Source organism: Lynx rufus, unplaced genomic scaffold, assembly GCF_022079265.1.
Source record: "Lynx rufus isolate CCGP_SWC_20201006 ecotype Redwood Valley unplaced genomic scaffold, mLynRuf1.p SCAF_16, whole genome shotgun sequence".
Classification (NCBI taxonomy): domain Eukaryota; kingdom Metazoa; phylum Chordata; class Mammalia; order Carnivora; family Felidae; genus Lynx; species Lynx rufus.
In genome coordinates this window covers 40,301,916-40,316,936 of record NW_025814830.1, presented here as the reverse complement: position 1 = coordinate 40,316,936, position 15,021 = coordinate 40,301,916, and the positions used below count along the sequence as shown (strand labels likewise).

The 15,021-nt window shown below is 43.4% G+C and overlaps 1 protein-coding gene across 1 annotated transcript in view; it reads right to left on the bottom strand.

The window, feature by feature from the left end:
- Positions 1-1,250: 1,250 nt before the first annotated feature.
- The window catches only part of CDH1 (cadherin 1), an 82,317-nt gene continuing 68,546 nt past the window's right edge, over positions 1,251-15,021 (bottom strand). The window contains exons 11-16 of the mRNA XM_047077409.1: positions 12,970-13,115; positions 9,727-9,951; positions 9,182-9,412; positions 5,893-6,023; positions 3,955-4,098; positions 1,251-3,027 (exon numbers count right to left, since the gene is read on the bottom strand). Coding sequence (XP_046933365.1) covers positions 2,818-3,027; positions 3,955-4,098; positions 5,893-6,023; positions 9,182-9,412; positions 9,727-9,951; positions 12,970-13,115 — 1,087 coding nt within the window. The 3' untranslated portion in view covers positions 1,251-2,817. The remainder of the gene's footprint in view (positions 3,028-3,954; positions 4,099-5,892; positions 6,024-9,181; positions 9,413-9,726; positions 9,952-12,969; positions 13,116-15,021) is intronic.

The window sequence follows — 15,021 nt, the reverse complement described above, 5'->3', positions numbered from 1 at the left end:
GTTGAAAAAAAAAATTTTTTTTTAAAAATAAACAAACATTAAAAAAATAAATAAAAAAGGTTAATGTGAGGGACACTTGCGCGGCTCAGTTGGTTAAGCATACACACTCTTGATTGATTTCAGCTTAGGTCATGGTCTCATAGTTCATGGGATCGAGCCCCTTCTAGGGCTCTGTGCTGACAATGTGGAGCCTGCTTGGGATTCTCTCTCTCTCTCTGCCCCTCCCTCATTCATGATGTACTTTCAAAATAAATATTAATTTTTTTTTTACATTTATTTATTTTTTGAGAGACATAGAGAGACAGAGCACAAGTTGGGGAGGGGCAGAGAGAGAAGGAGACACAGAATCCGAAGCAGGCTCCAGGCTCTGAGCACAGAGCCTGACGCAGGGCTCGAACTCACAAACCATGAGATCATGACTCGAGAGCCGAAGTCAGACGCTTAACCCACGGAGTCACCCAGGCGCCCCTCTCTCAAAATAAATATTAAAAAAATAAATAAAACAGGTTTTGTGTGAGATGATTTTACTAAACTATAGGCTAATGTTAAGTATTCTGAGCACATTTAAAGTGGGTTACGATCTCATGTCTGGTGCCTTAGGCAAATTAAATGCACTTTTGACATATTCTCAACTTATGATGGTTTATTGGGATATAACCACATAAGTCAAGACCTGTATATATATTTGACCACCACTGAAAACAATTTATATGTCTATCTCAAGTCCTACACTCCAGCAGAGGAAAGTGACAGAACCGTAAGAGCAGCACTACTGACATTTTGAACCTGATGATTCTTTGTTGCACATGGCTGTCCTGTGCATTGCTGGATGATCAGCAGCATCCTTGGCCTTGACTCGATGTCATCACAATCAAAGTATCTCCAGAAATTGCACAAAGTCCTCCGGGAGAGGGAGCCACACTCTCCCCCAGTGGTGAACCACTGGACTACACAAACTTTTTGCTGGCTGACTGAATTTGTCTGAAGCTCTACTAGCCCTCAGCAATGCCCACAGTAGTTTTTCCATTAAGAAGAGAATGTTAATGGCTTCTCCACATACCATATGGATAGTTTTCAAGTAAAGTGAATTTGTAAATGCAGTTTCCCACACTCTGCCCGCAATAGCAGGACACAAAGTTCTGGAGGAGTCATTTCAACATGAAGCTTCCTTCTCCATGTTTTGAGTAAGCCCAAGTACCACTGGTCTTGCATGGAATTGTGGCTAACCAAATAAAACATGTGTCTGACAATGTTTAACAAAATTCTTTAATAAAATTTATAAAAATGAATATTTAAGAATTCTCTCGGCTTGAATAGTTTTCCTTTTCCACTCCCAAAGAAAATACAAAATTATCAACACCCACACACATATATACTCAAAACTATAGTGACATTCTCTATACAGGACTACATTCGAGTTTAAATTGTTGAAAAATCAAGACAATTCCAAGATGTGATTGCAGGGATGATTTTTTTTCTTCAAAAAACACCTGACAGACAGTAAAGCAATTTAGATAAGATTATTTTCCATGGTTGTCAAAAGGTTCTTGAAGTTCACATTTCAACTAAAAGAAGATCCAAATCAGAGTTCTCCCCACACTCCCCTTACTAACACATTTTAGGGCCGTATTTTCTTCCTGCTCCTAAGGAAAATAAATTGGATTTCCTGATATTGTTTTCTATGCATGCTTGGAATTTGGGGCAGATGTTTCCAGATCAGCCAGCATATCCTGTGGACATCAACAACAGCAGGCACTTGGGGGGTTCTGGGCTGTCAGGAAGAAACTCTGGTAGCAGGATCGTGATTGGAGTCACATGTTAAGATTCTTCCATTCTTTTTCAGGACTAGAGGCAGAGCCACCTCAACCATCCTCAGCCTCAGTTTCCTAAATTGCCAGGCTCAACAACTTGTCTCCTGCCACCTTCAAACCCATTTTTCATGTTGCTCTCCACTGGGACAAACACCTTCTGTCTTTGGCTGCAGCACTCGAGGCACTACCGTAAGTGTTGGAATAGATCACTCTCTTGTTTGAGTGTTAGATGAACATTAGATGTGGAGTGGCACCTGAAAACTCACCACCCTTTCTGGTCAAGGCTTCCTGTTTAGAACCAGATCACCCCAGTAACGACATACACATAACAAACATTCTTATGCACAACAAGTAAGTGGATGGATACCTATTTCAAGTTATATACTCAGAAGATTAAAGGTCTTAAGAGTAAATAATACCCAGTCACACTATGGCCAGACTAAGATCACACTTATCCTGAAAGGGCCCCCAAATTTCTGCATCAGAGAACCCCTGTCTGGGGCAATGTAGGTTCAGAAGGAGTAAGAGTGGATAGTAGAACAAGGGGCACTGTGCAGTGATAGGAGGAAAAAAGTACACAAATTAAAAATAATTACACACACACACATACATACATACATACACGCACAAAATAATAGGGCAGTTGACCCCTCCCTTCCCTTAAAAAATGAGACGAAAACCCTTAAGGAAATCTGCAAGTTGCTAGCAGAACCTTTTGAGGCTGAAGCTATTGTTCTGAAGTATTAACATATGGGGGTCTTTGGGACAGCATCACCACTTAAAGAGTGAGGAAAGAAAAAAAGATTCAAAAATTAGGGCGAAATCATTCGAACACACACAGATTAGATCTATAAAGTGGAAATCCCAACTATCCTAACTGCATCACCGAGCAGTCTCTCTTCCCCAGAAAGTCATCTCAAGTGAAGGGAACTGAGAAACCATGAGCCCTGCATTTTCTATCACACGATGTAGGGGCCCATCTCCTTCCCCATTTGTCTCGAGTCCCCTAGTCATCCTCACCACCTCCGTACATGTCTGCCAGCTTCTTGAAGCGATTGCCCCATTCATTCAGGTAGTCATAGTCCTGATCTTGGTCTGATTCCGAGGAGTTTAAGGAGCTCAGACTAGCAGCTTCAGAACCGCTTCCTTCATAGTCAAACACAAGCAGAGAGTCGTAAGGAGGAGCAGTGGGGTCACTGTCTGCTGCCTTCAGGTTCTAAAGAAGAAGGAAGACGAAAGGATCTTTCAATGCAAGGAATCGCACACCGGTCATCTGAGGCAAGATGCCTCCTCTAGGTGTCTCGAGCAACAAGTCACACATGACCATGCAACCATCCTATGACACCAATAAGGTAAATTTATACAAACAGCCAAGGAAGACAAATCTAATATATATTTCATGAAAAGAGAACATTACAGGTAAATTGCAGAATCTTTTCCTCTATACTAATGATAAGTTACGTGTAGGCAGGAGACAAACAAGCCCGTCAGGATGGACAGAGGCTGAAAACAGTCATATTGTAACATATAGAATAAACTCCCTACTTGGCAGTAACAGTTTGCTTGAATGAAAATTTTTGGCTTCTACCCTCCCCTCCCTACTTCTTCTTGACTGGAACACAGACCCAAGGCCTGGAAGTGTGGCAGCCATCTTGTGCTCATGAGGTAACAAGCACAAAAACAAGGTACCCTCTGTTATATCTGTTTAAGCTCCTGGAATTTAAAGCTGAATGCATTTCTGACATATACAAAGGGATGCTATTTTTCTGGCCCTTAGGTAGACTTATGATACACATTTAATATCACATCCCAACCAGGAATGGGATGCAGGGGCAAAAAGACTCATTAGTGAACCCAAACTGGATCTACTTTGAATTCCTTTAGCTTCATTTTAGCTACTTTTACTAAATCCTTTCAAGTCATTCTTGGTTTTGCCATATGGACTTTGCAAATTCGCTAGGAACGATTTGAAGTGCTCTAAGTTCTGAAATTCAGATGAGACACAAATAAAAAATAGCAGTCAGGGATCAGACAAGGAGAAAACATAAAGCAAAGAATCTAAAGACTTTTTCCTGACTTTCAACACAACTGTTCCTGAGTTTAGAGATGAATGGCACCATGGCTTTTGATTTTGCTAACTTACTTCATCAATAAAGTTTCCAATTTCATCAGGATTGGCAGGGCGGGGCCGGTACTGGGGCATGCTCAGGAGGGTTGGTGCCACATCATTGCGAGTCACTTCAGGCCGAGCATCCAGGCCCCTGTGCAACTGGCTCAAGTCAAAGTCCTTTGGAGAAAAAGGTAAAAATAGACCCCAGAGTAAAAAGAAACAGTCACAAATAAGGGGATATATTTGGATTATAGATTCTGGTATCAGAAAATACCCTGTCAATAGTTGCAAGCATTTGCCAGTGTAAACTAAAATGGCAATTTTCAACCTAAGAGTTTTCACAATAGCCCTAGAAGGAAAGACATCAGGGGTGCCTGGGTGGCTCAGTCGGTTGAGCGTCCGACTTCAGCTCAGGTCATGATCTCAATGGTTTGTGAGTTCAAGTCTCACATCAGGCTCTGTGCTGACAGCTCAGAGCCTGGAGCCTGCTTCGAATTCTGTGCCTCCCTCTCTCTCTGCTCCTACCCCACTCACACTGTCTCTTTCTCAAAAATAAACATTAAAAAAAAAAAAAAAAAAAGGAAAGACATCAAATGATCATGAGGAGCACCTGTGGTAAGGATGTAGGCTGTTATACCTTATTAACTAAGTCCTAGCCGATCCACAGATTCTTGTGAGCCTAGCTGCCATATATACTCAATACCTGTGTCCTTCACAAAATTCATACATTGAAACCTAATGCTCAAGGTGGTGGTATTTGAAGGTGGGACTTTTGGGAAGTGATTACGTCAGGAGGGTAGATGGAGCCGTCGGCAAGAGGACTGGTGCCCTAATAAAAGACACCCTGGAGATTCCTTTCTGCCGTGCGAGTACATTATGGCTGATTATGAAGGAGGAAGCAAGCCACCACCAAACACCACATCTGCTGGTGCCTTGATTTTAAACAACCCAGCCTCCAGAACTGTGAGAGATGAATTTCTGTGGCTTTTAAGCAATGTCTGTGGTATCTTGTTATAGAAGTCCACACAGACTAAGACAGTAGCTGAGGCCAACAGGTGTCCCACAAATGCCTGAAGGACATTTCTCTGTACCCCTTAATATGTTGTGCAAAACAGGCTATTCTTCCAGACCACATCGCTCAGCAAATGTGCTCATGCATGGCGGGACTCAAAAGCAGAACTCCGAGATGGGGCCCAAGGTTCCCTTTCTAGATAGAATACACTTTCAAAAACTCTCCAGAAAGGTGCCCGGCTGGCTCACTCAGTAGAGCATGCGACTCTTGATCTCGGGTCCCTGAGTTTGAGCTTCAGGTTGGGCATTAAGGTTACTTTAAAAAACAAAAACAAGGGGCGCCTGGGTGGCGCAGTCGGTTGAGCGTCCAACTTCAGCCAGGTCACAATCTCACGTTCCGTGAGTTCGAGCCCCGCGTCAGGCTCTGGGCTGATGGCTCAGAGCCTGGAGCCTGTTTCCGATTCTGTGTCTCCCTCTCTCTCTGCCCCTCGCCCGTTCATGCTCTGTCTCTCTCTGTCCCAAAAATAAATAAACGTTGGAAAAAAACAAAAACAAAACAAAACAAAAAAACTCCGGGGCAAGGTAAGATCATCTCCAAAATCAGGGAAAATAAAGAAGGCCTGAAGATTTAACATCTACAAAAAGAAAAGCAAAAGTTTAGCATACCTATAAACTCAAGGGACAAAATATCACAACAGATTAAGTGCTTTATGTCTAAATAATTTGAAGTTCATGTCCTGAGAACAGCCATGAGGAGAACAGGCTTGCGTCAGACTACTTGGTTTGACTGCTTCCTACCTGTGTGACTTTGGGCAAGTTATTTAACTGCCCTTTGCATCTGTCCATTCATCTGGGCGCTGAACAGAACAACGGTATTTTAAATGCCTACCTTCTCCTAATCATTGCTTCTTCCAAACAGAGATCACCACATAGCTTTTTGCCACAGTTTTAAAAAGGTACCTGATCCTCTTCTCCACCTCCTTCTTCATCATAGTAATAAACATTGTCCCTGGTGTCATCTTCTGGGGGTAGTAAGGGCTCTTTGACCACCCCTCTCCTCCGAACAAACAGCAAAAGCAGCAGAATCAGGACTGGTGTGGGGAAGAGAGAACAAGGAGAGCCACAGGTCAGGAAGGCCATAAAAAGCAGCTATCACACAGCACCACTGCCTCGCCTACCAGACAGATGGCTGTCAGACAACCCACATGGCGATGCTCACATACCTGAAGTTAACGTATACAGTATAACATAGTGGACAATTACATGGGAATTCAAGCGTGTCTTCAACTGGACTATTTATCTTTTTTAATGTTTATTTAATTTTGGTAGAGACAGAGCATGAGTGGGGGAGGGGCAGAAAGAGGAGGAGACACAGAATCCGAAGCAGGCCCCAGGCTCTGAGTTGTCAGCACAGAGCTAGACTCAGGGCTCAAACTCACAAACTGGGAGATTATGACCCGAGACGAAATAGGATGCTTAACTGACTGAGCCACCCAGGCGCCCCTAACTGGACTTATTAAACCAGTCAGTCATTTCTCAGAATCTGAGTTAAAATGCTCCAGGCAGAGGAAATGGTGGTAAGGACAAAGGACCTGAGGCAGAAGCATGATTGGCATGATTAAGAAAAGTGAAGTCAGCGTGGCCACAGCAGGGTGAGTGAGGGGGAAAGAAGCAAACAGAGGGGTGGCAGGGATATGTCAACTGCTAGAAGGACTTTGGCTTTGATTCTGAGTTGGAACCATTAGAGGTTTGTGAACAGGGCTGAGTCACCCTAAATGTGATTGACAGGTGCACATTATTTTTAATCAGTTCAGAGGAATGGGACACAGACCATAAAATCGCCTGGTATATTCCCTTATCTTAAGATAAAAATCATGTGGGCAAGCTCTACGATCTGTTTAATTTCCAAAGTTTTCATCTGATCATGGGATGTTTCTAGGGTATATATGATTAACAGCTGTTAAAAACTTTTAAACTACTTATTGTGAATGAAAAAATTATGATTCAATGTGTTTTCTTCATAGATGCTTGTGCCCAAGTACCTCTAAAGGACACCCTACAGGGGGAGGGAGGAGGGAAAGGACATCCTACTGAAACAGTATTATTGGACTGAAACAGGAGGTTGCAGAGACTTGGGGAAAAGATTTCTTAGAAGTACCCAAACTCCCTATTGTTTCTGAAATCAGCAAGTTTCCAAGACTTTATTCAGATAAGCAAACTTCCTTGATCACAATCCATAAACAGGAACAGTGAGCACTTGCTGGGTCGGCCTAGACCTGCCTTGGCACCGAGGACACGGCCCTGAAGACCATATAAGATGCCAACAGTCACCATCCACCTGGAGCGTAGAGCAAGTAAAAGCAAGGAGCAGGTTATCATCTCCAAGAAGATGTTACTGATCAAACGTTACTCAAATGTTATACCTTTAGAAAAGTAACTACATATTTTTACTGCTTCAGGAAGTACCACCCCATACACTGTACCAAAACCTCAGTAATCCCAGTGGGATCCTCAAAAAGCCTGGCACAAAGCAAGCAATCAAATATTGAGGGATTACATGAACATCCACATGTCCCGGCATCTTTATAGAATCACCTTTAGAAGGCTAAGTTCTATGCTTGCCCACAAGGAACAAGAAGCTAGAAGTGTGGATCCTGGCACTGCTTCTGCTTTCAATGTTGTTCCACATTTAAGCTTTCTGCCATGTTGTCCTTGGCCTCTGTGTCTAATAAAATATGCCCCAAACAAATTGAGGTAAGGCTATTACTAAAAAATTGGTATTTTAAGGGTAAACTGCAGTCTTGAACATTTTCCTCAGAATGAAAGTACTAGTTTATGGGGCGCCTGGGTGGCTCAGTCGGTTGAGCGTCCGACTTCAGCTCAGGTCACGATCTCGCGGTCCGTGAGTTCGAGCCCCGCATCAGGCTCTGGGCTGATGGCTCAGAGCCTGGAGCCTGCTTCCGGTTCTGTGTCTCCCTCTCTCTCTGCCCCTCCCCCATTCATGCTCTGTCTCTCTCTGTCCCAAAAATAAATAAACGTTAAAAAAAAAAAAAAAAAATCTTTAAAAAAAAAAAAAAAAAAAAAAAAAAAAAGAAAGTACTAGTTTGTAACTGCTGTCCCCAGAGCAGACTGGCCCGTTCAAATGTAATTGGAGTGGGAAGTAAGTGGGCAGGCAGGGCTTGTACTGTCACGCCTGTGCTGATGACACAGGAAGGTGATTTAACCTCATCCCACGGTGGCAATAAAGCCATGTGAATTCTGAGGAACACAAGTCCAGAAAGCTCACTGAATTCTAAACAACACTCTCCTTCCTTCTGAGTTTGGAGACGACACAAGCAGCAAAGGGCAGGAGCAAATGAATCTGTTGAAGCAGCAAGCGGCAGGGGAAAGAACACCTGTGCTGAGTCGACTTGAAACCCCAGAGGTGGCCCCACTGCTCCCTCTAAGAACTTTCTTCTACTCCAGCCACGTTGGTCTCCTCCCTGCCTCCCCTTCCTCTCTGTGCCTTCACTAGTGTGGGAACCGTCACGGATGCCCCTCTGTCCATCTGGATGCCACCAGTCCCTGTCCCAACCATCCTACATCTTCCACCAAACCTTCCTTGAGGCTCAATTAACAGCCTCCTCTTCTGAATGCAAAGGCATTCATGACCTGGACCGCCCTTTTCAGCCCCTAATTACACACGGTCTTTCCCCCACTCTGTCCTGATAGTCATTGATACTCACTATTCACCCTACACTCCACCCCCACTCTCTGCCAAGTGTTAAATGGGCACATGGCCACTCAGTTAGGGTGGGACATTCTAAGTGTGGCTGTGTTTGAGCTATTGGAATGGGAGTGAAGGTGCACTTTCCAGATATGTGCCTTCCACTTCCTCTCTCATCTCTTCTCCAGGACGGAAGGTGGGGGTGGTGAGCTGGTAGCTCTGACCATGCCGATGAGAATAGTACCCTAAAGCCTTGCTGTTCCAGGTTGCTCTAAGAACCTCCAACATTTGCATCCCCTGGGAGCTGGTGACAAAGGTGGAATGTGAGGTCCCACCCCAGATCAGAATTCTCATGCAGGCGATTTGTATGCACTGCCCTGAAGGATTCAAAGAACAACAAAATAGACGGACTGGGCTCCTGTTGATTTAACGGAACAGTGCTCCCTTCCAGTCCTGGAGAACTCAACTTTAAAATGCTCAGTAACAGATAAACCTCCCCCAGTTTAGAAGCCAAAGACTGAAACGCTTGCCAGGCATACTTACTTAGTAAGGCGAGGATTCCTCCGAGAATGCCCAGAATGGCAGGAACTTGCAACCCCGCTTCAGCGTAAGGCATGGTCCTCTTGCAGTTGTTGACGACCCCTTCGCAGTCACAAACGTACACATCTAGGGTGGTCACCTGGTCCTTGTTCTGGTTATCCACGAGTTTGAGATTTATCTTGTAGTCGCCCAACTCTAAGGTTTTCTTTGGCTTCAAAATTAGAGATTCACGGGCTGGAGGAAGCAACAAAAATAAACGATGGGACCAGGAGAAAAAGAACAAACAAACAAAACGACCTCATTCTAGAATTATTAGGGTAAAGAAAATGGAGCTGCTTGGGTGGAAGATCACTGTGCAGTATGTTACAGAGTCAGATACCAGGAAAGGAAAGGGACCTTTGGGGGAATGCCTCAAATGCAGATGGGGCAAATAAACAAGCGTCAGACAAAAGAGGTGACATCTGAGAAGCTGAGAAGGGACTTTCAGAAGTGGGTGGGGGGCAGGAGCAGGGAAAAGCATGGGGTCAGAGTAAGACTCCAGTTCCCACCTTGGTCACTGTAGTCAATGGTCCAGTTGACACTCGCCCCGTGCGTTAGTTCTGCCGTGAAGGGAGATGTGTTGGGGGGAAGATCTGGATCAAAGATGTTGATGATATGAGGCTGTGGATTTTTCTGGCAGAAATCCATACTTCGAGGTTCTGGTACGGGGCCATTGTCATTCACATCAGAGAGGATCAGGAGAAGGGTTCCCGTTCCAGTAGCAAGTGGAGAACCTAAGAGAAAATATGTAGGAAATACCACAGCTCAGGAACATTCATGAAGCTCTACTGCCTCGAATCAGACCAAATCCCAATCCTGGCTTGGCTCTTCAGAGACTCATCACCAGGCCCCACCCTCCCCATCTCAGGGCATCTTCACTTCTGGTCAGGCAGCTCTCCAACACGCTATTCCCCACTTTAACAACAATTACTCAAGTTATTCCTCACACCAAGGACAGGCTCCCTACTCTTTTGCACGTACCTTTATGCATCCATTAAACTTGAACCACTCCAAGAATTCCTCTTTGTCCCCCTACCAGTTCTCCCTTTCCGAACTTCTCTGGCTTTAAGGTCATTATCAAAGGGTTGAGCTTTTGAAATGGCTACAAGTTGCAAGTTGATTTTCAAAGTAGACTTGGGGAAAAAAAGACTTGGACACTTCTGTGTGCATTTCTTTTACATTCTGACATACGTATTCTACCATTTTATGCTAGCATCTAGCATAAAATGGTAGAAAGAGTAGACACTCAAGCATCATCATTAATATTAGTGTGGGTTTTTTTTTTTTCTTAAGTAGGTTCCATGCCCACCATGGAGCCCAACGTGGGGCTCCAACTCACAACCCTGAGCTGAGATCAAGAGTTGGGCACTTAACCAAGTGAGCCACTTAGGTGCCCCAATATTAGTTTACTATAGAAAAAAAATGCACAGGACTATTATCTCAAACCTATAATCATGCTTGGGTGGCAAGAATGTGGTGATTATTTTTTCTTTTTACCCTTAAAAAAATGATGGCTTTAAAAAAAACCCCACATAGCATAAAATTTACCATGTTAACCATTTTAAAGTTCATTTTACATTTTAGGCTCAACAGTATAAGTATATTCACATTGATCTCCAGAACAGTGTCATCTTGCAAGACTGAAACTCTGTAACCATTAAACAACTCCCTGCTTTCCTTCTCTCCCCAGCCCCCTCCCCGCCCCTTACCACCATTGTACTTTGTTTCTATGAATTTGACCACTTTCACACCTTAAGTGAAACTATACAGTATTTATCTTTTTGTGACATGGCTTTTACTTAGCATAATGCCCCCAAGATTTATCCATGTTTTAATATTCCATTGTATACATATACCATATTTTATTTATGCATTCATCCATGGATGAATCCTTTTACCTTATGGGAGAGGAAAAAAGAAACCAAAAACCCAGCAGGGGCCATTTAAAATTTTTTCTAATTAGGGGCACCTGGGTGGCTCAGTTGGTTAAGTACCCAACTTTGGCTCAGGTCATGATCTCACGGTTCATGAGTTCAAGCCCCGCTTCGGGCTCTCTATTGTCAGTGCAGAGCTCACTTCAGATCCTCTGTCCCCCTCTCTCTGTCCCTCCCCAGCTTGTGCACGCTCTCTCTCTCTCTCTCTCTTTCTCTCTCTCTCTCTCTCTCAAAAATAAATAAACATGGGCCGCCTGGGTGGCTCAGTCAGTTAAGCATCTGACTCTAGCTTAGGTCATGATCTCTCGGTTTGTGGGTTCCAGCTCCACGTCGGGCTCTGTGCTGACAGCTCAGAGGCTGGAGTCTGCTTCAGTCTGCAAATGGGACCCAGTCAAGGTCTAACTTGCCTTCCTCACTAACTCCCAAATGACAGCTCCAGGGACAGGCTTTAAATTCTAACAGGTTTATCTTTCGCCAGCACATTCACAATGTGATGGAGGCTGCATCATTCAACAGCCATCCGCCCAGCCCCATCATGGCCTTACTCGCTTTGCTGTGTTTTCTAGATTGTCAACTACTTCAGAAAGCTGGTAAGTTAGTGAGGGAAAGAGACTCATTCACAATGTCAGGAAGTGAGTAGGTTCTAACAATAATTCTATTTCTAAATATCTAGCCAGGGGAAATACTTGCACATAGAGGCATGTACAAGGATGTTTACGTATGAAAGTCTTGGAAATGATGACCAAGTAGAAACCATCCCAGTGTTCTTTAATGTGTGAATAATTAAATTATGCTAGATCCAGGTAACAGTTTATTATTTTTTAATTTTTTAAATTTATTTTTGAGACAGAGAGAGCGAGTGAGAGCATGCATGTACAGGAGAGGGGCAGAGGGAGAGAGGGAGAGAGAGGGAGAGAGAGGGAGAGAGGGGAGAGAGGGGGGAGAGAGAGAGAGAGAGAGAGAGAGAGAGAGAGAGAGAGAGAGAGAGAGAGAAAATATCCCAAGCAGGGTCCACATTGTCAGGGCAGAGCTCATTGTGGGGCTCAAACTCACGAACCATGAGATCATGACCTGAGCCGAAATCAAGAGTTGGATGCTTAACATACTGAGCTACCCAGGCAGCCCTAGGTAACATTTCTTTATTACCAAGAGGTAAGTCTATAAAGTGCCAAAGTAAATCTGTGTCTTAAAGACATATTGTAAATAATAATAAATTACATATCAAGTAAATGAAAAATTTAATAGAAATCAACATGTATAAAATAATGGTTTTTACAATAAAACCAGGCTATAAACTAGATAGTGGCTTTATAATAAACTATAATTCATAAGCAGAAAAATGAATTCAAACACACAGAAACAGCCCGGAGGGAGTCACATTTCACTAATAATGATGATGATAAAAATAATGATAGTCCTTATAGAGTAGTACTATGTAGCAGACACTCTTCTAGGCATGTTTACATAAATGAATTCATTAAAAATCTAGATGGGGTATTATCATTTTGTCAGATAGAGGAACTGAGGGACATAGAAATAAGCTTGTAAGTCCAAAGTCACATAGGTATTATGTCCTAGGCTCTAGACCCAGGCAGTCTGGCTCCTGTGGGGAAGGAGTGGGTTCAGGTATAAAGAGGAAATGGTGAAAAGCACTTCTACTTGACCTAAATTATTTGTACCCTTGAAAATCGTATGTTTTTTGTTTAAGGATAAAAGAGGAAGAACGAACTCTTGCCTCTAAAAGAAAGGTGGGGGGCAAAGAAGCAAACGAGCCGGGAGGGTGAGGCGGCCAAGGCCAAACCCTAAGAACATCCTTACCGTTGTCGGTGGCGATAATGAGGGCCGTGTACGTGCTGTTCTTCACATGCTCAAAGTCCTCTCTGTCTAATTCAGCCCGAGTGAAAATGGCACCAGTGTCTGGATCAATCCTCAGCCAGTTGGCGGCATCCCTCCAAATCCGATACCTGAAAAGGCACAAGCTCTGGCTTACAATACAAGAGTGAACGGCACATAGTTAAGAAGGCTAAGGCTCCTCTTTGTTCGTCGTTCACATCCACAGGAAAGTGTGACCATCCATGTCCCCTTCACCTGGATTCACCCATTGTTGAACCATTTGAGAAGAAGTTGCAGCCATCATGTTCTCTTACTCATACATACTTCGGCTTATTATCCCCTCAGAACAGAGGCATTCTATTATATAATCACAATCGGATTTTTAATTTCAGGAAATGTAACATTTAATATATGGTACATATTTAAATTGTCCATTTCCCCAAAACTGTCCTCTGGAGCATCCCTGCCCCGATTCAGGATCCATCTACGCATGACATTTAGATGTCACGTTTCCTGAATTTGGAAACATTCCTTAGCCTTTCCATTCTTTCTCAACACTGGTATTTTTGAAACGTGCAGGCCAATTGTTTTGGAGAAAGCTCCTCAATCTGGGCTGGTCTGATTATTCCCTTCTAAGTAAACTCAATTCATGTGAGGGAAAGGGAGGCAAGAGCACTGGTAAGTGGCGACTGTCCTTCTCAGGAGGACATTAGGAGGCACATGACATCTGTTCTTTTCTTGGTTAACTTTGATCACTTGGATAAGGGATAGGGCACCTGATTTCTTCCCATTAAAGGTACTTTTTTCCTAAGGGGAAAAAAGACCATTAGTCTATGGTCTGAGGGGAGAAAATGTGACAATATCCTGTTCACCAACTAACTTTCACCCAATAGATTTAGTATCTATGGGTAATTTTTGCCTGAAGCAAGGAGTACTATGAACTTTAAGGTTTTGTTTTTTTTTTTTTTAAGTTTATTTATTTATTTTGAGAGGGAGAAGCAGAATGTGCAGGGGAGGAGCAGAGAAAAAGGGAGAGACAGAATCCCAAGCAGGCTCTGGGCTTGATCCCACAAACCGTGACATCGTGACCTGAGCTGAAATCAAGAGTCGGACACAACCAACTGACCCACACAGGTAAAGCAGAGTCTTATAGGCCAGCTCCCCAAAGGGTACAGTACTCAAATGGTGGCAATATGCCACTCAAAACCCCCACCACAAACACTTGGAAACTCGTGTTGACACAGTGACTGGAGGATGCGCTGTACTACTGGCCTTTCATGGCAGGTGCCAGAGAAGCTCAAGTTGCTTCTGGCCTTACAAAGGGAAAGAAAAGTTTTATTCAAAATGCCAGAATGATCCGTTAAGCTATACCTACTTAGGAGTACCAGAAGCAGTCAATCAGAGAAAACAAAGGCATGAAAAAGAGAGATATACTGCCCAGCTATCTGCTAGGGTCATGGCAAGGCTCAGAAAAAGAAGCAAAAAAGCTAAGGATAAAAGAGCCCTGGATACCTCCAGGCATATCCCCACTTCCTTAGGAGTACAAAGCCATGAACTTAGCAAGCGGTCTTTGTTCCAGGAGTAAGGGGCTCTACACACAGACTTGGTCCCCGTACTTGCCCAAAGAGAAGCTTTAAATGACCCTTACACTACTGCAAGCTAAGGCATCAACTGGCCCGGAAACCATACAGTCCAAGGCTTCATCATTCAACGAAAACCATACAAGAGGTCTTTGGTTTCCCACTATAGTTTTCAACCTTTATTAAAAACACTTCTTACTAGCCCTAATAGTTTGGACCACCTAGAGGACTCCTTGGATTATGAGCAGTACATTGGATACATGTACAAATTCAACACATTTGAAGTATTTTAAGATTTTAAGTAATCTGTACACTTCACATAGGGCTTGACCTCGTGACCTCCAAGATGAAAAGTCATATGTTCTACCGACTGAGCCAACCAGGTGCCCTGAAATTAAGATTATTTTAAAGCAAATCTCAAATGTCAAAAGATTTTTCCTGTAAATATCTTAGCATA